The sequence below is a fragment of the Sardina pilchardus genome, chromosome 7 (assembly GCF_963854185.1).
Source record: "Sardina pilchardus chromosome 7, fSarPil1.1, whole genome shotgun sequence".
In the NCBI taxonomy this organism is placed as follows: Eukaryota; Metazoa; Chordata; class Actinopteri; order Clupeiformes; family Clupeidae; genus Sardina; species Sardina pilchardus.
In genome coordinates, this window is record NC_085000.1 from 20,778,513 (window position 1) to 20,804,424 (window position 25,912).

At 42.4% G+C, this 25,912-nt stretch overlaps 1 protein-coding gene across 1 annotated transcript in view; it reads left to right on the plus strand.

Annotated features, from left to right (window-relative positions):
• The window catches only part of spryd3 (SPRY domain containing 3), a 45,587-nt gene that overhangs the window by 11,010 nt on the left and 8,665 nt on the right, over positions 1 to 25,912 (plus strand). Inside the window, exons 4-8 of the mRNA XM_062541193.1 lie at positions 51 to 175; positions 1,749 to 1,884; positions 2,132 to 2,320; positions 14,042 to 14,191; positions 22,900 to 22,957. Of these exons, the coding sequence (XP_062397177.1) occupies positions 51 to 175; positions 1,749 to 1,884; positions 2,132 to 2,320; positions 14,042 to 14,191; positions 22,900 to 22,957 (658 nt within the window). The remainder of the gene's footprint in view (positions 1 to 50; positions 176 to 1,748; positions 1,885 to 2,131; positions 2,321 to 14,041; positions 14,192 to 22,899; positions 22,958 to 25,912) is intronic.

Genomic DNA, 25,912 nt, shown 5'->3' on the forward strand with positions numbered 1-25,912 from the left:
ATATATATGATGTTAATAAGAGTATACTATATTTTTGTCCTTTGTGCCAGGTGACCATAATGGACACTGGAGTAAGAGGTACGATTGCAGTTGGCCTTGTCCCTCAGTTCTACAAGCTTGACCACCAGCCCGGCTGGCTCCCACATTCGGTTGCATACCATGCTGATGATGGCAAGTAAGTACAAAGAGCTGTACACAGCGGGCCTCGACATTAATGGTTGCCCGGTTGCCCTTGGCAACCAAATTGTGACAAGTGGCAACGGGCTGATCACCCCTGGTTGCCCCTGTGGCAACCAAATATTATATCCCACTTTTTTTCTTGTAGGCTACTTATGTGATTTTCATTACAATAAATAAATCGATGGTATTTGATGTTGATGATGTTTAAATTTGCATTAAGATTTGTTTACTACTTTCCTGCTCTCAGACATAATTGTTATATTTCACAGGGTTGTTTTTAATTTAGATTAGATGCAACTTTATTGTCACTGTGCAGAGGACAAGTGCAAAGACAACTAAATGCAGTTTGCGTCTAACCAGAAATTCAAGAAGCAGAAAAGTGCAAAGGAATATGCAAAGTATAGACAGCACAAGAATATAGTGCAGTTGTGATCCAGAAATGCATTTTTCACCTGCAATGGCAAAGCAGATTAGGCTAATTTAGCTAAACATGTTTGATTACTTTGATAGTACTTCGACTAACATTAAAGTGCAAAGTGAAATGAAAAGACACAAGAACTCGTGGGGCTTTAAGTTCAGCCCCAAAAGAAGAATCTTTGTGCAAGCATGGGAGGCTAAACAGCCTACTATGGAGCCTTTGAAAGAGACAGAAAGTTAAACTGACGACCGTGCGCAACGGATCCAGCAATAAATGACAGAACCAAGTTCTCTTGTCTTAGGATATACTGAAGGACTGAATAAACACTGGCAATCGATCAGTATAAAAGAGCTGCAGAGACATTCGATAAGGTCGCGACTAGGTGGATGCTAGACGGGTCAATAGACAGTGCCATGCGGAAAATTAATTCTTTGCTCACGTTATATGACTCCCTATGTAAAAGAGCTATATGCTTCTAGCATTCTGATGCACAATATTATAATAATATTATAGAATAATAGCATCTTGGGACATAGATTAGCCTTGTATGATGGAACACTACTCTATTATAGAACACTGTAGAGGGTAGGCTAAGGATATGATCTTACAGTATCTCACAGAACTATCATACACTACCATAGAACTAGGCAACTATAGAAGTCTCACTACTGTATACTATAGTTGCAAATACTTTTGTTGTTTTTTGTGCAGGGACGTATTATCTCTTTCTCCTCTATTTCTGTCATGAAAAAGGCTATGTGATATACAGTACATTCAAATGTGTGTCTAAAGGCCATCGCCCACAGGACACGTACGCGGCGCGGCGCGACAATAAAAAAATTAGAACTCCATTGTTTTCAATGGAGCAACGCCCACTGGAAACGTCTGCCGCGCAACAGCCGCAAAATCATTATTTTAGTATGCAAACAAATAACAGGTCATTAATGATGGCAACCAAAACCGCGTGCCTGGTTGGACGTCTGGCAACCCCTTTTAAAAGTTAATGTTGAGCTCTGGTACACAATATGCAGATACTGTGTTATATTATGTAAGTAGAGATACTAGTTGTAATCTCTCTTGTTTTGTATATGGAAATCGACCGTAGCAGTTGGTTTGGGTTCAGTTGGCTGATTCTGCCTTGCGTTTGCAGGCTCTACAATGGAAACCCAGTAGGACAGCAGTTTGGTCCAAAGTGTAACCGCGGAGACCGTATTGGCTGTGGGATATATGCAGACACTGTAGATGCTGGCCTTACGACTGTTTTCTTTACCAAGAATGGGAAAGAGGTGAGTGAAACCTGCTAAAGACTCTTTGTTCCTGTCTGTATTTCAGTTCCCTTTCATGACCAGTGCTCATGTCTACGACATAAAGGTTTCAGTGTTGCATCATCAGCCACTACCCGTAATTTCTCGACTATTAGCCGCGGCTTATACATTGATTTTGCAAAATTACTGTATGTCGGGCTGGGCATGAATGACTGTAAACTACCTCATCGTGGTAAAAAAAAGGTGACGTCTTGACATTGTGGAGCAGGTAGGTTCGGTGGTGGTACCTGTGGCACCAGACGGACTCTTCCCGGCCATCGGCATGCATTCCCTGGGAGAAGAGGTGCGGTTGGACCTGCAGGCTGAGTGGGGGCAGGAGGAGGATGACAGTGTGATGATGGTGGACAGCCATGAAGACGAGTGGGGCCGCCTCTATGATGTGCGGTCCAGCGGAACGGTAAGGTCCCATTGTCCAGTCTATGGGAGACAGCCCTGAATTTTGTTTTGTTGCCTATGCATCACAGTTGTTACATACAGTAGGCGCAGTGTTGTAGTCAAGTCACTATGCCTCGAGTCCGAGTACAGGTTCGAGTCTCCAGTGTCCGAGTCCAAGTCATTAAAAACAAATTTCGAGTTGAGTCCAAGTCGAGTCCACTACTCATCCGAGTCAAGTCCGAGTCGAGTCAATATTGATTCAAGTCGAGTACTTTTTGGTCAAGTCGAGTCCAAGGTCCGCACTAAAGTAAGCATAGCCTATAAGGTTTTAAACTAAAAACTAAAAAAGTCCTAATGGCGGCCGCTATGAACTTTCATACAGGGGTGTCTGCAGGAATGAATGGTAAGCAAACTGTAAACACAAAACTCATGGTCAAAGTCGAGTCTTCGCCTCAATTTTCGAGTCTGAATGCGTTGAATGTACGAGTCCGAGTCCAAGTCCGAGTCATTCAGTGCTCGAGTCAGTGCTAAATTTGGCTAATGACTCGGACTCGAGTCCGAGTCCTGGACTCGAGTACTACAACACTGCATAGGCGGGTTATTTATATAATAGGATAACATATGAAAGGTATACAGTAGACAAACTGTGCTCACATGAAGTTATTTTTTCAGATGCTATTGGAAATGACATTTGAAGAAAATAGGACTTAATCTGTGAGACCTTTACAGACACGAGAGCTCTGTCTCTGGCTGATTTCCCTTTTCTAGTTCATCTTGTATTCAGTCGTTGTATTCATATTCAAATAGAGAGGCTTGGTCACTCTTACAGCTTCAGACTAACTTTTTTTCATTGGCACTGGTGCACCTAACTTTCTTATTTAGGTGCTCCCAATGTTTTCCACAGCATCTCAATAATACGTCCGGGTCAGAGCTACCAGAGGCAGAGTACCGGTCAGGTCTTTGCAGAACCGTTTTGTTTCTAGGTCTCTGGAGCCACATAACATTTCTATAAATTACGGTACTGTTTTATCATAACACAACAGAAGAAACATAACTGAAGAAAGACAACACATTCACTGTTATGTCGCTATTATGCGACTGTTGCATGTTATGTGTGGCATATCCATCTAGTCTGGTTTAAATCAAGTGCCTTGATGCTTACTGATCAAACTGACTCTGACTGACCAAAAAGAAGCCACATCTCTCTGTGGTTGCTGTCCATCTCAGCTGTTACTTGTAGAAGCTGGCTCTCCCACAGCACAGTGCTCACCACTGTCCTCCTCCTCCTCCTCTTCCTCCTCTTCCTCCTCCTCCTCCTCCTCTTCCTCCTCCTCCTCTACTCTTCTCAACAGCTATCTCTTCCCGACTGTCTCTTATGGCCTGTACAGACTACACGATTTTTTTGTCTTTCACAATTATTTTTTACGATTGACCATCTCAGATTAGGCGATCAGAGAACCACAAAATCTTCCCACGACTAAGTCCCAAGAGTGGCCACATTACAAGATCATCTATCGTAGCCTTCCCCAAAAAATCTGCCATGCTAGACTTTTGGTCGTAACGTCGTAGAATGTCGCGGGTTATTGAACATGTCACATTACAAGACGCTTCCTCCTTCGAACGTCATTCCCGACTTTGAATATTCGGACACGACAATGGAAATCCCTATGTGTATATTTTAAGTTTCTGTTTTTTCCCTCTCTCTGTGCCTCCTCCAGACAAGCCCATTCCATTGTTGTTGACTGAAATGTCAGTTTTCAGTGGCAGCCTAATGTTATCCATGAATTGTCTTTGTCTGAACAACAAGCAGCTAACCTTCGATGTCTCAACTGTGCTCTAACATTAGCTTATCTACAGCAGGGAGAAAATGTATTTGATACCATGCTAAAGTTGCCTAAAAAGAGGAATATAAAATCATAATTTGACAATTGATCTCAATGCCTTAATTAAAAAAAAGAGTAAAAATCAAACCGCTAAGGACATCAGTTTTCTTTGTGATTGAAGAATGTATTGTAAATAAATAAATGTTCTTCCTTAAATGCTAGGTGAAAGGAAGTATTCATGTACACGCGCATAGGGCAGGTGTGGGTCCGTGTTTTGAGAGAATGAGTCAGAGTGGAGAAAAACTGCTCAGTGAAATTAAAGCTTTTAGTGGCACTGGGCAGATTGTTGGTCTTATGTGCAACCAAATTGGTCGCACTGTGGAGCCTTGGACTCAGGCTATCAGAACATCTCCAGGCTTATTTTCCAGTGACTACAGTTGCACATACTGTATTACTTACAAGTTAACATGATGTATGGGACTGTAGCCAACCTTGAATGTGAATGTGGCTGTATGAAGAAAATGTACCCTAGACTAAACAGAAGTATAGTTCAAATTGGAAGACAAAAGAGCCAAAGAAAACTCTCAAGATGAACTCCAAGGTCAAGGTGCAGCAGTGTCTGATCACACCATTGGTCACTTTTTGGACTACAGTGGGGCCCCTTGGAGGACTCCACTTTTGAAAGAAAAACATTTAAAAAAAAGCCAGACTTGGAATTGATAAATGCATATGGTCCTTCAGGAGAAATGTATTTTGGCGTGATGAGACGAAACTGGATGTTCTTGGCAAGTCACATTAGCTCTGTGTTCATGACCATGTCCAAGAAAAGAACACTGTACCTATTTGAAAAATGAAGGGGGCTTGGTTATATTTTGTTGCTGCTTTGCTGCGTCTGGCCCAGGGTGCCTTGAAATTTGCAGAACACAATGAAATCTCAAGACTAGAAGGAATCCTGGAGTGAACCATACAGACTCGTGTCAGATAGTTTAGTTTCAGTCACAGGTCATGGTTCCTCCAATAGGATCTAAATCACACAACTAAAAGCCCCCAAGAATAGTTAAAGGGACACTTCACCGATTAGCATTAAGCTTTGTATCTTTAGAAAACCAGTCATGTTTTTGAATGGTCGTGCATCATTCCCTCAGTTTGCCTTGAGATGGGAGAAATACGGATTTCAATGAAACCCATGCATAGGACTTCCTGCTTTCAATGATGTAAAATGATGATTTTTACATCATTGAAAGCAGGAAGTCCAACATTGAAATCAATATTTCTCCCATCTCAGGGCAAACTGAGGGAATGATGCAAGACTATTCAAAAACATGACTGGTTTTCTAAAGATACAAAGCGTTAATGCTAATCGGTGAAGTGTCCCTTTAAAGAACAACAGAGGGTTACTCTGCAGGGGCTCTCTGTGAGTCGAGAGCTAAATGCCATTTAACATCTCTGGAGTTGCAGAAGCATGCAGGCTGTGGTGTGCACACCTCAGACTTGTGACGGCTGGAGCACTTTGCTCTGGAAGAGCGAACAAAACTACCTGTCAACCGATGCAGAAGTCTCATTCTGAGCGACAGAAAGCGTTTGTTGGAAGTGATTGCCTCGAAGGGTGCAACACACTTTAAGGTAGAGCAGACCTGGGCTTTCCCTGACCGGCCTACGTGAGGTCCATGAAAAAGACGGTAGTCAAGCGGCAAGCGTAAAGATATTGCACGCACGGCACTGCTATTTTTACGCCCATACCTTTGTGCATGGACGTAAACACCCTCCCTGATGTGCTGGTGAATAGATTTTTGCGTTTACAAAATGCAGCCTTTTGTGTCTCCTGTGTCTGTGTCACTCACCACCGCAACAGTAGTCAGAATGCTGCTGCTGCTTGATGGCGATACGAAGTGTTGATTTCAAAACGTTACTGACAGATAGACAGCTTACAATCGGATAACTCCGTCATTGTAACCAAAATATGTCTGAGTTTATTTGCAAAGCTTGTTTTAGCAAACTAGTATGATGCAACTACCCACAGGTTGCTTGGAGCAGCCGGCTCAACACACAGGGCGAGTTGACCAATCACAGTCTTGTGTATAAAGTTAAAGCAAACACATAGCCTTAATTCTAAAAATAGTTTTCTTTCTGAATGTTGATTAACTACTGACATAGCCTACTATTGTCTGCTCCATGTTCATACAGAAGTCTTATTCTGTATAGAGTTCATTCAAATTATGATCTTTGAAACATTGCTGAGTGTTGATCAAATGGTGGCACAGGGCTATATGTTTGTACTGACTCCACATTTTCATGGCTTAGGCTTATAAAGATACTTTACTTTTTTAACCTTGATAAACTTTAAAAAAAAACCCATCATGTCAATGTCAAAAAATAACTTTTGAGAATTAGTATTAGATAATGGACATACTGTACTGTATAGGCTATGAAATATTGCCGTTTTTACTTTATATCCCTCACATTTTCATCTGTTCTTACTAGAAGTGACCAAAAGCTTACGATTTAATTAATGTTATAGAAGATCAGAATAGAATTGAACAGAGCTGAGTTCAGACTTGAATTCTGTGTTTTGTGTCCGGCCCTCCTCAACAGTCCCAGTTTCTCATGTGGCCCTTTGGGGAAATTAGTTGCCCTCCCCTGAGGTAGAGGGAACCACAATTTTATACATTTAATTTTGGTTTGTTTTATTATTTTAAACATTCTGTTGGATGAAGAGTCAAAATTGAAGTCTAATTTACATGAATCATGGAATGAACAATGATGAATGGCAATCACTTTTGGTGTTGTCAAATTAGTTCAAAGAAAAAAATCCAACATCTAGGGTACCAACATGTTCAGCCAAGACAGTAAATGATTTTAAAAGCAATTCCTGGGTCTTTTTTTTTTCTCACACAGATGGCGAAGCTCAAGACCTGCCAGTCAACTAGACAGTAAAGAATGTCTGACTGTTTGATAGGCACAGAGCACACATAACAGGCTCAAGGTTTGCCTGAATAATGCTATGATAACTCAGATCTACTCTAACTGGACATGTATGTAGACATGAGAGTAGATAATTCACCCCCATGTAGAACACACCACCATATACAGTACTGTACAGAAACTCTGTGTGACTGAGTGGAAGAGTCAAATGGTTGACTTAAACACAATATAAGATAAGCATCTGTCTACAACAAATCTTTGCAAGTAAACTATTCATTACAATTAAATGCAGTGGGAAACTGTACAGCATCACAAAATGAAATATAGCAATAGTCAAGTACATTGGTATTGTGTATAAGCTGCAGTACCAATCAATACCATATTAATTTCCCCTGTTTATTATGAAATTTTGCTAAATTAACTTATAAACCACGGCTAATAGTTGGGAAATGACGCTAGTTCTGATATGGTGTGTAGATACTGTAAACATTGTTGTAACAGGCAACAGGTAAGAATAACATCAACACAGTATGTATGATGCTATGCACATTTGGAAAAGAAGACAGTCTATTAAAAGACTGTTTTCAATCACAACTTCTTAACCAGCTGCCAAAAGAATTCTCCTGTATGTTCACATGTTGAATCTCTTGGTGGATTTGTGTGTGCGTTACATATTCCTCATGGTAGCATGCATTCTCCTTTTATATAAGTGATGCCATATCCCATCTGTTAGCTATATTAACATGCTGTCCCTTCCTGATCATCCCTCATATGAAGAGTGCATAGTCTTTGTCCTCCTTTTGCAGGCATGAGATATAGGGAAATATAATTTTATATCATCATTGGCGCAGTTCCATTGGCCTGTCACTCCTCATCTCCCTTCTCACCCCATTAGTCAGCATCCGTAATGTGTTGATCCATTTCTCATTCTTCCACCTCGCAGTTGTTTTCATTCAGATAAGCTGCCATTGTATGTCCATATAAAAGCTGTTAATTTACTAAACACTGCAATTTTTTTTTTAATAGTTGACGTGAATATTTCCAAAGCTATCATTCCCAAGCTGGGTTGTCCTCATTCATTGGGGCAGCTTTAAAATATCAACATAAAATTCAAAGCAAAGGGAAGAGGGTTGAATACTCTTTGTATCTTTTGTATTTAGTGACCGAGGTCTAGTGTAAGGCAAACAGTCTAGCCCTACCCGGAATTTTACTGAGTGGTGTGTCATGGCTGAATGCATGACTTATCTAAAACTGAGGGTAAACTGTTTTCCAAAAGACCTGATGTCAGGTTTAAATACCTTTATGACAGACAGACCTGCCAGCAAGGATTAATGGGTTGCTCTAAACTTGAGCTTTCTCTTGGCAGAAACCAGTCATGGTTTGAGTGCTACACCTCTTTACCCTCAGAAGCACCCAAGGCGGGTAGGATAGGATAGGATTACAGGTTTTCAGATATATTTTTTCTCTTTTAAAAAAGGAAAAAAAAAATCCAAAGTTATTACCTCGCAATTAAAGAGTGACTCATGCATAAGCTCTGAATAGAGTCACTACTTTTAATTCATTATTGACATGATTTATTAATATCTTTGCAGCTCGGTTGATGAATGGCTCAGAGGAGAAATATTGGAAGAGTGCTGCCTGTGTAATCTTTATAAATGAGATTTGAGATTCAAAATCTCCCTAAAAATAAGTTTGCATGTTTAGTTTAGATCTTGTTTGCAGCCAGACTCCGGCTCCTTGTTGTTTGTTCTTGTGCGGAGGCGTTTGGCTCGGCTTAGCTGCGTACGTGCCGTTTGATGCAAACACACACATGCCGGCGAGCGCGTGCACAGTTGCCACAGCGGTAGAGATATGCCCAACACCCCTTAATCCCACCGGGTTTGTGGTTGGAAGACAACAGGCGGGTACCCGGGGCATTGGAAGTGCTGGCTCATCCGCTGTAGCCTCGCATACAGACACACACCTGGCCGCCTCGACGCTGCTGCCGCCTCAAGTAATGTGTCTGAGTGCATTCCTCCAGGGATATTTGACTAAAGGCAGTAATTCCTACCTTCGCACTTTTAATGTGAGTCAAAGCAATAGCCATGTTTGTGGCTGTGTTCCCCTAATGCTCATCTTTCATCTGCAGTGCCAAACACTCTGCGGTTGTTAGTCAGTGTTGCCAGCACTGCTGACTGCGTGACACGGCCTCGGTGAGTCAGAGAGAAAGGGGTGGGGGGGACTACGGCTACGTCACACATCGTCACACATCGTCTCATGTCACACACACTAATTATTTTGTGATACGTGCCTGATTGACTTCCTCTTGACCAGTGGTAAGTCCCAGTTCCTGCTCATGGGATTTTGGATGGAGTCAGAGAGAGGATGTGACCGAGGCTTGCGTAGGCATAAACCATTTTGATTTATTGGTGGCAAATGCAATTCTTGGCATTTTAAGCCTAATCAAAATACGACTTTTCCTTGGAAGGTTAGGTTATAACTTCAAGATTGTATTATTTTTGCCATGCCACCCACCACCTTCATCCAAAAGAGATAAGGAAATGGTGTCTGTATGTTTGTCTGACATAGTCTCTGTTTCCATTGGCTAGTTAGAGGATCCTTTTGTCGTTCAGAAAATAATCATACTGCCGGGCTGGGCCAGTCATTTACTGTAGTCCAGAAAAAGTTCATTTTCCCATCGGCTGAGTATTTCCAGTTGAAACTCAACCACACTGAACATGTGGGAGCATCACAGATGTCCCGTTCTCATTTTCTCTCCCTTTCCTCCTTTCTGTCTTATCACTCTTTTTGTCCTTTCCTCCCTTTCTCCCTCCTTCTTCCCACCCTTTCTGGCAACTGAGCCTGTGTGAGAAATCAGGAAACTAGGAAACTAAAAATTCACGTTGGAAGGCGAGTTGGCATGCTACCCGATTATTTTCATTTCTCTGTTTTCTATGTAAGAGATCCAGGCAGATGTACTGCTATATTGTTTAAGTCTGCTATTATGTTCAAGAGTATATGAACACTTTGATTTAACAGAGAAAACAAGTATTTTATCAGTAGATAACATACCTATCTACATGTACATCTACGTGCCATGCCTTTTCTGTGTAGAACAGTGATGTGCTGGATAACGTTGGAGTACAGAAGTTTTTTTTTTTTCTTTCCCAATATGAATGCAAAATGTCTACTTGTGTCTCTACACAGAGCTATCTTCAAATATTTCCAGACATATATTGAAATATTAAAAACAGAGTTGTGTCATCTTGTGCATGTCTGCAGTTGTGAAATGTTGCCATCAAATAGTATATGTCTGCAACTATAAGTCACCGCAAACAATGGGTGCAGGATTTAAGTTGAGCAACATCCGTAACATGTGATGATGGCACAATTTGTTTGATTAAAAGGTGGTGAAATATCTTATGACTTGTTAGAGCATGGTCTTGCTGCTGCTTCTTACTTTATTTGTCAAAGAAATTAGCCGAGAAATGAAGGTGACGACAGCTGCCATGCTGACGTGCATCAGCACATATGTGACCCTGTAAAGCCGAACCAGTCGTTTCGGTAAAATTTATTAAATTAAGATATTGTGCTCACGTGAACGGCCATAAACTAAGCTTTCCAATGGTATGTATATCGAGGGTATTACACAAACTATCGCTAAGATAACCGCATCCAAAGTTGACATGCACTGTGTCTCAAACCGCGCACTTCTGCACTTAAAATACTTAATTTGAGTGCGTGAGGGCGTTTACACTGAAATTTCGAACGATACGAAGGGCACTGCAAGTCCCCGGATGGTGCACTCATAACGGTCAAAAAGTTGAGTGTGGAACGCTGGACACTTCTCGCCCTCAACGGACGCCATGTTGGCTAAATAACGGAAGGGGAGGGAGTATTTTCAAACTCGTGGAAATCGCGGTAGAGAAATCTGAAGCAGCAGCGGTGGAAAACACACTTTACAGAGGTACAAGCAAGTTACAACATAAACTGTTCATGTTTTGACACAGTACGACCATGTCACGGTGGAATTGAGGACACCAATAAAAACATATTTAAACGTTACGATCGTCATTTCCGTGAAGTGCACGGAGGTTAGCGTTTGATATGAGACGACACTATTCTGTTAAAATGTGCACACTATGCCAGTAAGCACACAGGGCACATAGAGTGCTGTACGAAAGTGTACTCACGGAAGTAGTCGGTTTTAGACAGACTAACCGTTCTCCTGTCACGATATGTCAGAAGAGGAGAAATCCCCCTTTTAAGTGGCGCGTGCACAACAGGAATGACAGCAAATGTGTTGAATCTTCGCCAAGTTTAACAGTCAAAACGTATGTTTTTCCGTGAAATGCGTTCACGATATGAAACTGTAGACTGTATACAGTCGAATTATGCGAAAACGTGAAATTCAACATTTTAACCCGGACGTTTGTTATTGTTGATTTTCTCAAAATAACGTTGTTCGCAAAACGACTGATTTCGCTATGAATGGTCACATATGAGGTGACCAGCCAACTAGTATGTTTATAGAACTCAACAACTGTATGCACTCAATGAGCTTGCATCAATGTACTACTTTAGTCTTTGGCTCCTGTCTGTAAATCGTATCTTGGGGTCTGTGCACTTTGAAGACTATGAATAGCATCCACCCTCCCATCATTTGTCATCTCATGCCTGAATCAAACCCAGCAGCACTAAAACAATCTACATAATGACGTGATGTCCACCAAAGATATTGAGAAAACCATTTTCCATTAAGAGAGGCTATAATATTTCATCACCTGCTCTTGGTCTGTTATGACACTGCTGTCTTTCTGAGTTGACAGTGGAGTGATTTATAGTCCCGTGAGAGGAGTTTGTTTGGGTGCAGTTCATATCAAATATTTGGGAACACCTTAGAAACATTTGAGGGGCAGGAGCTGGCAGTGTGTATTCAAGCCACACACACACACATATGTAGAAACACTCACCTACAGTAAGCATACACATTTGGTGTCTGTGTACTTATTCTAGAAAAAAAAAAACGTACACAAAAACAGACGAAGAGAGGAAAAGGAAAAGCCATCAGTCATGCCAGGTGTCAGGTTTCAGGTTTCACCTGACCATTAGTGTTGAAAGAATGTCGCAATTGTGTGTCTGTCGAACAGAAGACCCTATCCATATGAATATGGGGGTTTCCCACAACCAGTTAAATGTTCATGGATGAAGTGCTGGAACTCTGATCGTGAAACTGAGCCAAACGAGTGGAACTACTCCACCCTTGAGCCAGTGTGTTCCAGCTTTCCAAGATGTTCCAAAATTTGACAGGAAGCTTGGGAAGCTTGTTTGGAGTGTTACACCTGTTGCCTGGGCAGCAGGTCAACAAAACACCCCCCCCCCCTCCCCCACCACACACATGCACGCACACACACTCACACACACGCACACACACGCCTCAACTCTAGGATCACAGAAGTGGGGAGGATTTTGGATCTGACCGAAGTGGCGCTGTAGCATACTACTCTGGTAGCTTTTGGGAAATGCCAGGAGCATCGTAAGAACAGGCACTCCACTCCTGTAGCATTACTCAGCAGTGTGAAGTCATGTGGGGCAGAGAGAGATCTCATTCCCTCACACCTTAAATTAATCTATTGACCCAGGCATGTACCTTGATGTGAAGAGGCAGCCAACGTCTTTTTTTATTATTGTTTTTTTTTTTTTTTTTTAAACAACTGTAGAGATGAGTAGAGATGAATGGTATCTTCAACACTGTGTTTAGGGAGCCATTTTATTGAGAGTGGATGATAGAAATGTTCAATCTCTCAGCTGATTGTAGTATAGTACTTATGATATGACCACAGAAATGTATTATTGTGTGTGTCTATACAGTAACTGTAAATTAATTTGTGTTGAATCAAGCTAGATGATTACATTCGATAACATTTTGTATGCCCGAGTATTGGGACTATCTTAACCTGAAAGCATTTTTAATGAGCCAACTCCCAGGTTGCTTGTGTAAGTCACTGTTTGGCATTGGGGTTAAGGGATAAACAAGGACAACAGGAAATGATAAACAGCATCAGGAAAATGTTTCCATTACCCAAGCATTACTTAGTCCACTCTAAGTAGTAGTACGGTAACATGATGCATAATAAAGTCATATTGTAGTTTCTTTTTTTTAAAATCAATAATGTTCAACGTCACAAAAGCATATCATATATGAATATATACTTTGTATTCTTGTGACCCTATTCCCCATGGTCTATGGAGAACTTGGCTTCTCCTAGATTTCACCATAGCTTCACATCGGGTTTTCTTGATTTCATCATGGCGTTTAATGTGGAAGTCATAGATCTTGCACGGAATCCCCATGATGACTCTTAAAATTCCAGCTGGTATCCCATGGTTTTCTGACACAATGCCATGAGAATGTTTTGTAAGTGGACTCGCACACTGTTTTTGGAGGGGCAACCATACGTTGGTGATTCATCCTTTCTGGGAGCGGCATTCATTCATGGCTACAAATGGAACTTCATCGAGTACTTTGCCATTAAGGAATTTAGCAGCAGTGATAGCCCTGTCAGTTTTTTCACAGATAAGTCAAGATTTCCATGCAGATACAAGAAGCAAGGGGTCCTATATTTCAGTACTGTTGTTGGATAGAATAGGTATTACTTGTCCATAAGACAAACTAAATTCAGCCGTTTGGAACTTTATGCTCATATGTAAATATTCAGACCGGCTTCCTCAGCGGTACGCCCGATCACATAGGGTTGCATGTCGGCCAATACTACCTAATTTAGCTTTGTCAGATACCGCCATCAAAAGCCGGGTCACATGCTGAGAGATGAAATGGGCATTGCATGGGCATTAGGTCTTTTCAAATTTAAATGCTCCCTCACCCCACAGGAATTAATGGTTTCCTCTAACCCTTGAATTAAAGTGTCTTGTGGTGTGACATGATAAAAGCTTTGAATGGAATGTGGGGGTAATTGCCAGTGTCTCCCTTTCTGACAGTGCTATCTGTTTCTCCACAGCTTCTGGAGTATGTAGGGAAAGGCAAGAGCATCATGGATGTGGGATTGGCCCAAGCCCGCCAGCCTCTCACCACACGTAGTCACTACTTTGAGGTGGAAATTGTGGATGCAGGCGACAAATGCTATATTGCACTTGGACTGGCACGCAGAGTAAGTACAAATATGTGTGTGTGTGTGTTTATAAATGCTGTAGTATTTTCTGTGCTCTCTGAGATCTCTGATAACTGTTCTTCTGTTGCATTTGTATGGTCAGCCCAGGGTACCCCCCAGCATGAATGCTCTGTTTTTACAGAGGATCCCAAACTTGGTTGGACCTCCTACTGGCTGGTGTTGCTAAGGTGTTGCTGTATCTTTAGCACCCTGGCAAAAAAAAAGTACTCAAAAGGATTCATCATGAATTGATGTGGTTTATGGTGCCAGACTGATATAGCTACTTCAGGGCTGTTAGCTGTCTTACTAATCAAAACAGGTTTGCTTTTTGGTGAAGATAATGTAGTATTTCCCAAGGTGTTTACAGCGGACAAAAAGTATCGTAACCTCTTTCAGGCACCTGACCCAGGTGTTCCTGGTCGATCTAGACCGCATTCTCTTTTAGAAATATGCTTTCTCCTGTATGATGCCGTTTGTCGTTATGACATATGACAACAGCCACTTGCATGATTACAGATTGTGTTTCATATGAAGATCAGGGTTGAGTGACAGACAACTATATCACAATATTTCATGGTAGTTTTTGCAATAATGTAAACGATAATATGAAGATGGTTCAGTATCTCGTTGGCCACAAGTTACACCTTCTTCCTGTCTTAAGTAAAATGTGATCCTCGCCACAATGGAGGATGACAAATTCTTATCATAGGGAGGAATTCCACAGGTGTCTATGTAAGACAATGGTGTCACTACAAAGGATTTTATTGCTTCAAGTGGTAACCTGATAGCCTGACCCATGTCCAGGGAGATACCAATCTGGAACACGGCAGTTCTCTAGCGTTTCCAGTGGTCGACATACTGGCTGTCTAATCAGCGAGAGAGGATGATGCTATAGATTAAAAAATGAAAGAGCGGTTGGAGCAATGTGCCAACATCAAAAAATGCCGTTTAAAAGGAATCTCTGATCAGTGTAATTGGTTAGGCTGGATCAATGACTTTAATGGAACAGAAGCTGCCTCTGCTCTGCATAAAGGGTGATTTTGACCCCCCTCTTGCGATTCAGGTTCCAGGAAGTGGCTTCTCATGAAGTATCTTGCTCTGCCCTTAATGATCTTTGATGCAAAGCAAAATTCTTTGGTCTGATGAAACAAAGATTTAAGTTCTTGGTGACAGTCCCCAATAGCTCAGACGCTGAACATCACCTCATTAATATCATTCCCACAGTCAAAACAAGTGGTGGCAACCATAGACATATGGTGGCAACATCATGTTGTGACTAGTAGTCAGCATAGAGGGGAAAATGTATATAGAAAAATATAAGCCATCCATGTTTACACTTCAACACAATGACCTGAAGAATGCTGCCAAGAAAACACCTGCGAGACTTTGAGGATACCTTCGTGATCCTAGAGTCCTAGAGTGGCCCAGCTAGTGTCTGTATCTGAATCCAGTATAGCATCCTTGGAGACCTGAAAGTAGCTGTGCATCAATGCTCTTCATCCAGCCTGGTTCAACTTGAACAATGTTGCTAAGGGTGAACGGTGTGCCAAGCATGTAGGATAATTCCCAAGACTACTTGAGTGCAATTGCCATCAAGGATACTTTAACCAAGTACTAAGTTAAGGGTTAAAATACTTGATAAATTAGGGCTGTCAAAGTTAAAACGATAAAAAATCTCACTTTAACGCAGACAAAATGTTGCAATGTTGCAATACATCCTACTTACATCAAATCTTGCAACACACTCTACCTTGTCTGTGGACATCGTTAATTGCAAAGCCGGTGCTGGATAAACAAATAACGTGTGTGCAACAGAGGAAAAGTGCTTTATTGTTCCTTTAAAGTTGTATTTTCACTACAAATTTGACTTGATTCGATGTCGCAATATTTCATACTTTCATAAAATCATGCAACATATTCTACCTTGTCTGTTATTTGCTGGATAAACAAATAGCGTGTGTGTGACCGAGGAAAAGTGCTTTAGTGTTGCTTTAAGGTAGATGGTTTGACATGGTTTGTCAGCTAACTTCAGAATGCTGAATTCAGTGAAGTTCCTTCTAAATGAATAAGCTTCTCAAAATCAGAGGACAATTAGCCTACCAATTAGGATATCTTTGTACTTGTAGAATATATCTCTGTATTTGTCCAAGGCACTTGCAAAGGTGTTTGAAATGTAGTGCTATCATGATGTCATCATTATAATAGACGTATACCAGAATGAAATAGATGTACTCGAATAGGCAGCTTGCTTTGCCTTGCCTAACACTCCTCTTGAAGTTACTCCGAGTTACTCCAAAGAATCCAGAGAACTTCCAAGTGAATCACATGACTGTTTGCAAGAGCAAAATGCAAATGCTTTGTTTCGCAAGTCTAATCTATGATCGTTGGATGTTCATCAGGTTCTCTAATTTCATGGCCACGGAGTCAGCCTTTTTATGTGATGGTGGAAAATTGTCTCAGCCCTGTAGCATTGCTTTGGAAGGCCTATAATGAGAAGTGGTGTGTGTTTTTTTTTTTAACGCAGGCGGGGGTGGTTGTGTTGTCGCTCTCACCTGACCCGCCCAGGTCTCTCTCTCTGTGGCCGTGGCCTCGGCACAGACTAATTGCTCTCAGGCTCTGGCGTACAGACAGTAAACAAACTTGTCACGTAAAAGGGTTGAGTGGGGCCACTTGGTCCTCTCTCTGTCTGTCTCTCTCGCTCCCTCTCTCTTCCCTCCCTGCCTTGCCTTGCCTCGCCTCGCCACCCCCTTCCATCTCACATCTCCTTTCTGCCTCAGTGAGGAGGAGGAGGAGGAGGAGGAGGAGGAGGAGGAGAAGGTAGGAGAAAACAGGAGCCATAACTTTCCACGTTGTCCTCCACCTCTGCATGCCATGTTGTCCCGCATCTGCGACTCATCACACGTTCTGAGCTTGCACAGACGTGATAAAACAGGTAATTGAAAGGGCTGTGTAATGACTGTTTACTCATATTAGGATGTTTTGGTCCTCTGTGCATCCTGCCACAGCAGACAGTATCTGGGGAAAGCGATGGCACGTCACAAGTTGTGCAGATTTCAGGCCATCACGTCCTCGATGAAGTGGAGCACTTGGTTGCCTTAACTTTTTTTTTTGTGGGCAGCCGTGGTGTACTGGTTAGCGCATCGGGCTTGTAACCGGAGGGTTGCCGGTTCGATCCCCGACCAGTCCACCATGGCTGAAGTGCCCTTGAGCAAGGCACCTAACCCCTCACTGCTCCCCGAGCGCCGCTGGTTGGGCAGGCAGCTCACTGCTCTGGGTTGTGTGATTCACCTCACTGTGTGTTTACTGTGTGCTGTGTGTTCACTAATTCGGTTAAATTGGGTTAAATGCAGAGAACTGAATTTCCCTCACGGGATCAAAAAAGTATATATTCTATTCTATTCTATTCTATTACTTCCCTGAAACGCCTGAAATATCGACTCTTTTACGTGACATAACGAACAGCTCTCAGATTATAAATGCCTGCTAAATAAATGCCTGTAAATCACATCAGCAGACTGTAACACACATTCTGCCTATTTTTATCCCCGAAGTTACCCAGGTTTCTCCAAAACTTGACATCAAAAGAAAAAAGATTTTTTTCTCAAGGAGAGGACACATAAGACTGTGTACTTGAAAATGTTGCTGAGGTTTTAGTTCCAGTCAGTTTTATATTGCTAATAAAAATCCTCAAGTACTTGAAACCCTTCACAAATGTTTTGCCTGGCAAATATCGGACTCCATTCTGTCCTCTGAAAACCCATCAAGTTGTGTGGTGTTGGTATTCTTTTGTTCAGCTTCGTCGTAGCAAAGTAGTAAAGACTGCTGCGGGAGCGAGATCACTCAGTTTTCCATTGTGCTGACAGCTTTTTCGCACGGAGAGCAAATATTTCACTTGGTCACTATTAGTTGATGAGGACTGACTCCTCTTTTCTCCAACGTCTTTTTTTAAACCCAGTCTCCTTACTCTGTATGGGTTGGTTGCTGCTATCATGTTGGCTGTATTGGATTCCAGTTGTGGTGGTGTGTTGCAGTGTAAGCGGATGAAGGTGAGCAGATTAGGCTTATAAAAAAGAGCGTAGAGATGGTAGTTTTTCACAGCAAATGTGTACTTTTCCAGCAGTTAACTTGGAAAAAGTGAGAGACAGTGCAGATTTATAGACCTTGAGGCTCATTGTAGACTGACTTGTGTATTCCTGTTCAAGGCAAACCTTTCACATGACCATATGATTAATTTGACTGTATTTAGTAAAACACTGATTCATGAGACACAGTAACGGGTATGAGAAGTTGGGTACAAAGCCAACCTGACGTAACCTTCAATGCTAAGGCATGCAGTGAATGGCTGCAAGCTAAGCTCCAGACAGCGGCATGAGTTCTATTCAAGAGTAAAATGAATTATGCAGTGGTAATATATCAGTTTGAAACAATATGATTCTTGTACAAAACAAGAAGCCAGGTCAAAAACAGAGCCCCAAAGCTACGGTCATCCTGTCGGCTGAAGACATTTTTTTCAGCAGATTGTGGTCAGTGCCCAATTCTCTGGAAGGGCGCTACCACCTGAACTCAGAGTAATTGGCAGTTGCTCTGCATTATTTTGCTCCTATTAACTTAGAATTCAGTCTCTTCACCTTATTCATTCATCTCCCTGTCTCATAATCCACCTGGTCAAGTTATTGCCTGCCTCCATAGAAGAGGGATGGTCGGCAGAGTGAAATGCTATCTCTATCTAAAATGCAGTGAAATTGCTCTTAGAAGAAAATTAGCCTATTTCTTTTACTGACAGTCTTTTTTACCACAGTGACAAACTTTTCAAAGAGAATTATTTAGGACTAAAGAGAAAAATCCTCATTGTGCCACTTTGTCTTGGGAACATAGTAGCAGGTAAATGTATTGGTTTCATCATTACACACTTTCAAAAAATTGTCACAGTCTGAAGCCCTTTACTGTTTTTGCAGGAACAAATTGTAATGAAACAATGTAGTTACTTTGTTGTTGCAATTTGCATTACACCTTGCAATACTTTAGGCCTGTACTATGGACAATTTATGACGAGGTAACATATTGTTACCTCAAAGCCTTCTGTATCTAGCTGGTTTTTACTGCATCATCAAATTAATTTGGATGATGCATGATCCAAGTGAGGACCTACAAACACAGGTTTTGACAAAGTTTTCTGTTCTCAAAGTAGTTTTCTGTTCACAGACACAAAACCTAACAAGAATGTTAGCCGTTTGTTTTCATGCTGATAGCTAATGATATTGTCTAGCAAGCTAGTACTGTAAGCAAGTAAAGTTCCATAACCCATAACCATAACCAAGTCTTATAGGACTAGACGGGACCTCAGCAACTTCAGTCTGGGAAGAACTTTGTATGGCCTGAAAGGATGTTAAAAAACAAGGCTCCTCCTACGGTCTCTTCCTCTGACTTCTAACCCATAACTTTTTTCTCTCTGTACTTTCATTTTAGAATTGTTCCCACGATACTCTCTGTGGTTCTGACCCACATTTGGTCCACATTTGACCAATTTGTTCAGACATCATGCTGATGTGTGTCTGGTGTTGTTGAGTGAGTGAGGTTACCCTAACATTTTGGTAGTAAGAAAGCTGCTGCAGCATGAGAGATCCTTTAGCTGTGTTGTTTGGCCTTATCTTATGAATATATTCTGTCATGATTCCTTTGACTATCTATCATCTTATAGAACATATCACCAGTTTGTTTCCTTATTATATCACCTATGTCTACCTGACCCCTTTTTCAGTGTGGATGATGGTTTATGTGATGTTCTATCGATCACTAATCAATTTGGTTGCATACCAATGAATGTTGAGCGTTGACCGTTGAGCAGTAGTATCTTGAGCAGCAAAATAACTTGTGATTCTATATGCAATATCTTTTAGTTGCTGTGATCCTGTGACGTCAAGACGGCACACCTGAACTGGCTGTGTTAGTATTTATTGGTCCCTTGACTTGAGTCCTTTGTGTCAATGTTTTTACCAAGCAGAATGCACTACAGCAACTGTCGATTTATCTACAAAACACACATACTTCACAGTCCTAAGAATGGCACAATTTTGTTTAATAAGCATTATGGGTCAGTGAAAGCGTGTGCGTAGAGTTCACTGCGGGCTGATGTGTGGCTGTGGTGGGGCTGTAGTTATCAGGGATCAGTGAACCCTCCGCGCACCCCGCGTCTGCCGATAAGACCGGAGCGGCACTTCCACATGCTTCCGGAATACACAGCCGTTGCTAGGCGACAGGATAAAGGTAGCGCAGGGCGGAGGGGGGCGTTGTGGTGCCCTGGTGGGCCTCAGCAGCAGAAGCTGTGCAAACAGAGCCTGCCCGTGTCCTTATCGCTATTCTCTCACAGCCCTCCCACCCCTCACCCCCCCACCCCCCTTTCTTCTCCGTCCGCCCTTTCCTCTACTCTCTTCCGTCCCCACGGGCTGGCTCTCTGTCCGAGGCCTGAGCGCTTTCCCATGCCGCCTTGGCTTGGCTCGGCTCGGCTCGGCCGTGTCCTGAGAACACTCCCTGATGCAGCACTTTGTTATGTCCACCTCTCAAGCATGTTTATTTTCTCTGTACAGAGGTCACGTCGTGCCATAACAAGCAGACGACAGCTGTGCGTCTAAAAGTGATGCACTGATTGCGTACACACTTGCTGTCTGCTGTTATTCTCTGTTTGCCTTCTCTGTTTGTGTGTGTGTGTGTCAACTTGTTATTTCATGGTATGTCATGTTGTTGTGCAAACCCAGCACCCCCCCCCCACACACACACACCCTCATAGAAGGTAAGAGGGAGCTTCACTGCATGGTAATCCCCCAGTGCTATATTTGTAGTTTAGGAGAGATGGTTATCCATCTCAGCAGTGGCAGCGGGCTGCGCACAGCTTGTTGATTTAGTCCGAGTGTGGAAATGCAGGCTGCTGCTGCTGCTGCTGCTTTTGCTGCTGCACTGATAAAAGCCCCTGAGGGTCCGATAGGACTCTCTGCTCCATAGACAGAAAAGCTACTGTTTGTGTTTCTTGGAAGCCCCTGTCTTACTCTGTCTAATGGCTTTTGCAGTCTTAGGGAGAGTTGCAAGGCATTTTGTGGTTAAAGGCATATCTTTGTGTATGTGTGTGTGTGTGTGTGTGTGTGTGTGTTTAAACAGTGTTTGTCAGACTTGCTTTTTTTCTCTTCTTAATTTTATGACCCTAAGTTGCTTTTGAGGACTTCTGTTTGCTGACAGTGAAATTCATGGCTATAGTATTTTGTGGTCAACTGTCAACTGTTGCAGATAGTTCATGTATGGATGCTTTGTGCATGACACACGTACGTATGACAATGCAAATGTAGTCTTCTGTTGGAATCGAACTCGATTGTTTCTCCGTTCTCACTTTTCATGACTAAAACTAGAATATGGGCAGTGTGTGCACTAAGGGAGAGCTAAAAGTCAGTGTTTACTGTCTGAAAACTTTTTTCAAGTTCAGAAGCGAAGCAATAGTTGCCAACATGTCATCATTGCTATGCCCATCGTTCATCTTCATGCCCTAATCCGGAGCCCGCTGGCATGATGGGGCTGGTGGGGCACTTAAGCAGCCCCGCGGGTGTGGGGGCAGGCATGGCGAAGCGGACGGAGAGAAGGGTATTAAATACATCATCCATCTTTGCTGAGACACAGGTCTGTGGCTTTTCCTCTCTCTCTGTCTCTCTCTCTCTGTCTCACTCTCTCTCTCTCGCTCTCTCTCTCTCTCTCTCCACAGGACTGTAAATCAATCACTTTTCATTCCGCAGGTTCCATCACCACCCCCCCCTGCACAAACACTCGCAGACACACATACACACAGACAGACACACACACACACACACACGCACACACAGACACAGACAGACACACGCACACACACACACACATCTTACCAACTAATTAGATAAGCAGATGAAATGAGTACAGCTGTCAACAAAGCATTCACGGAAGCCACATCCGCGTTCCTTGTTGTGTTCTAACCTACCCCTGGAGTTGACGTGGAGATGAGTTTATAAAATCCCAGGGTGCTCTGGTGTACATGAGTTGAGACTGGAGTCTTGGCTGACGGGGATGATTGCGCAGCCACTCTCCTCTCTCCTCTCCTCCTCTCTCCCTGATCAACTTCCCCACCTTGTCTGCTCCCTCGCTACCCAACAACGTACTAGCAGTTGGCTGAGGTGCTGGTACATTTCTGGGCTACCTTAAGGATCTCTCTCAGTCTTGTTCCACTTTTTAAAAACTCTTTAAGACTTTCCTGGTTGTGGTTTTGGCAACACTTCAAGAATAAATGTGTTACAATTGACAAAATTGTCCAAATATCACACGCAAAGCTTCCTCCTCCTAGGTCTGTTTTGTCAGGATTGTGTGATATCTGCTGATGAAATTGAGCCGGAGTGAAACCAGCTCAAGAGCACACTGGCTCTAATTACCACTGGGTCACTCCGTGATCTTTATCGAAACGCTGGCAACAGTGACTATTTGTGCTGGCACAGCCCAGCCATACACAAAAGACATCCTCTGCAGCTATGTGACAACTACACCCTGATGCCCTGTGCCAGAATCATTTGAGGTTATGTCTCTGTAATTGTTTTTATGGGTGCCTCCGTCTGTTTTAAAGAATGGGATTCATGCTGGTGTTTGCTCGAATGGGATGAGTGGTATGTGAATAGGCTTTAATATTCCTGCTCGTTTGTTTATTACAGGACTACCCCAAGAATAGGCACCCTGGTTGGAGTCGAGGATCCGTGGCATACCATGCAGGTCAGTGTAACCGTCTCAAATCCGATTGGTAGAATGAGGAGGAACATACAGACGATGCTTTTATATTTCTCTTGACTATTACATTTACACTCCATAACACAGGCTATTTGCTTCACATTCCTGAATTTGATTTTTCACACATTTACTTTCTGTCGTGCCAGTTAAGTGGCTTTTAATGTGCAGTCAGCGGTAATCAATCACAAATGTAGTCCCTTGCCAGTCGTTTCAGGACTGTTGAGAAGTACCGGTCACTGAGAAAATTCTACAAGAACTACCCTTTAAATAAATAAAGAGGGCGTCCCTTTATTTATATTTGTTTGCCATATACAGTCATTTCCCGCATATAAGCCGCAGGACAGTTTTTAATGCAAGTTAAAAGAAACAAAACCATATTAACACCATATTAACTGCCCCCCCTGTATTAACCTCATACTGGAAGAAATTTTGCAAAAATCAATGTATAAGCCGCAGCTAATAGTCGGGAAATTACGGTAGGCATTCTTTTTGAACTTGGACAAATGCCTTTTGGTGTGATTGGACCTCATGATGATTTATTGAGGCTTAAAAGCAAACCTATTCTACACTGGGCAAAACCCATCAGGCATCATCAGCTCACTGTTTTTTAGACATCTAAGATGATGTTTGTTGTTTTCTGCTATGTTTGTGTTCAGCCAACTAGCAGCAACCACAGGAAACTGCACCTGCCTTAGAAAATAAGTTTGCGTATGGCCTAGAAAAGCCACAGTGCATTCCTGCAGTTGGGAAGTGCTTAAAGCACAAACAGCTTGAAGGAATGCATTTTTGATAGTCTGGAAAGATCACAGTTTCTCAGAGTAAACACACATTTGTATTATTATTATTATTATTATTGTGAAGATGGTAGGGAGTAGGCTCAATATATACCATTTCCTACACTTTTATTCTTTACATTGTTTTGCAAAAGAACAGTTAGGGGACTGTCTCTCAGGACAGACTGATTTCAGCTTCCCAAACGCTCAGCCTCCATCTCAGGGCACCATCTCTGCCGTGCCCCTCCGATAAGTCAGATGGCAGGAGGCTGATTAGACTGTAATTAGGAGCCTGCAAACGCAGTCGCGATAGATGCTCCCTATCTCACTTGGCTGGCACCAGCTCCCCAAATACGAGAAAGGAGCGCCAGGGACAGATGCCGAGTCCAAAGAGGAAATTGTGGCATCAGATACAGCTATCACTCCATGCTTGTGTAACCCACTGACTGTGGCACCCCTGTGAAGACCAACATCTGGGCACTATCGGGGCAGACGTTATCCCACTACCATAACCTTCTCTTATCAGATGCACAAAGTGCCGCTGAAAGCTGCTCAGTGTGAGGGCTTCCATCTGACGGTGTCTCCTATGGCATGTTATGTTAAGGACTGAAATAACATCAGGCCTTACAACATGCTGTAAGCACCCTTACTGCGGAGTGATGTCTCGGCGTGTGTTCTAAGTCACACAGGGCCACCCCAGTCTGGTGCCCTGGGATATGCTCAGGTGAAATCTGTTTCTCAGACTTAACACAACATGCCTTTCAAATGCAAATAAAACTTAAAACCTGTCTTGGAGCAGATTTATATCTGTTTGGGGAGTGTTAGTGGTTGTATCCATAACAAATTCACAACTAGCCAAGCCTATTTGTAAATCCATTTCAACACTGTAGGTTGCAGGCTGTTTTGTGGTTTCGAAAAAAAGAGCCAGCGACAAAAGGAATATTCAAGGAAGCTACACTGTCGTATCCGTCCTAAAGAAGCTTTAGTATCTGTGGGTTTACGCTGCTGTGCGCTTGGAAGATGCTGTAGAAAATCCATGTCGGCCTTGCAGCAGGACTCATTAATCCTGTGTGCGAATGCGGATGACAGGTGATTGATGACTGGCACTACATGCCATACACAAGCTTTGTTTCACCACGCCATTAGAAAAGAAAAGGAGAGAAAAAAAAAGAAACACCCACTGACAAAGACAGACCTGTATCGAAACGCTGAGTCACATAAGAAAGAAAAGCAACGAGCCACCATACACCTGAATGCGCAGGAGATTCATCTGTGAGCCGATACTTGCGTGTTGCGTGTTGCGGTCGTGTTCGTGTGAGGACCTGATCGCACTGCTCACCTTCAGGCCACCCCTATTATTCAGGTGCCTCCGGGGCAGTTTGGCGATTAAAACACCTCCACACAGCCATATCCCGGAGTACCCTGCTGACAGACCCTTATTTTAAAAGCCACATCCCTCCCAAAACAAACAAAACAAGCATGTTTTTTGTCGCTCTGATGAGATGTTCCAGCACAAAGATTCACAATTTATTATTTTATACAATTTTAAGGTACTATATGTAAGAAGGCCTACTTCTGTTTTAAAAGTATTCAAAATACAGCGAAAATAGCTACACAAATGTGGAGAAATAATGGTTTTAATGTTATGTCAGAAGTGCTAACCAGCTTGTGATGCCACTTTTAACCTCACATACCCTAATGTAGGGAAAACAGCAATGCCAAGCTATGGAGTCTCAGGGACATAGCCCACACCATCAGGAATGTGTTAGTCACCAAAATCCAATTAGAGGCTAAACATAATCAGAGTGTCTGTTAATTCATGGAGGATTTTTTTGATTGCAGAGTGTCAATCCATTTTCAGAGTGCTGGATCGAACACACCTCAAGTAAGCATCTGGTAGTTGGTAGTAGCAAATAGCGAAGTAGTAGACCAATTAACATCAATGGTTAGATTTGTCAGTTAGCTCAAAAGCTTGAGTGGTTAAGCGAAGATGTACAGGCGTCTGTTTTCCCCAATTAAGTTACATGTTACATGTTGCATATAACAATTGATATAGTTGATACATTCTAATGGATGCCTAGATATCTTATAATAGTAATTGTTTTCATGTTACATGTAGCCTTTAGACTCCATCTTTACTTCAGCGGAGGTGGTTATGGTTGTACAA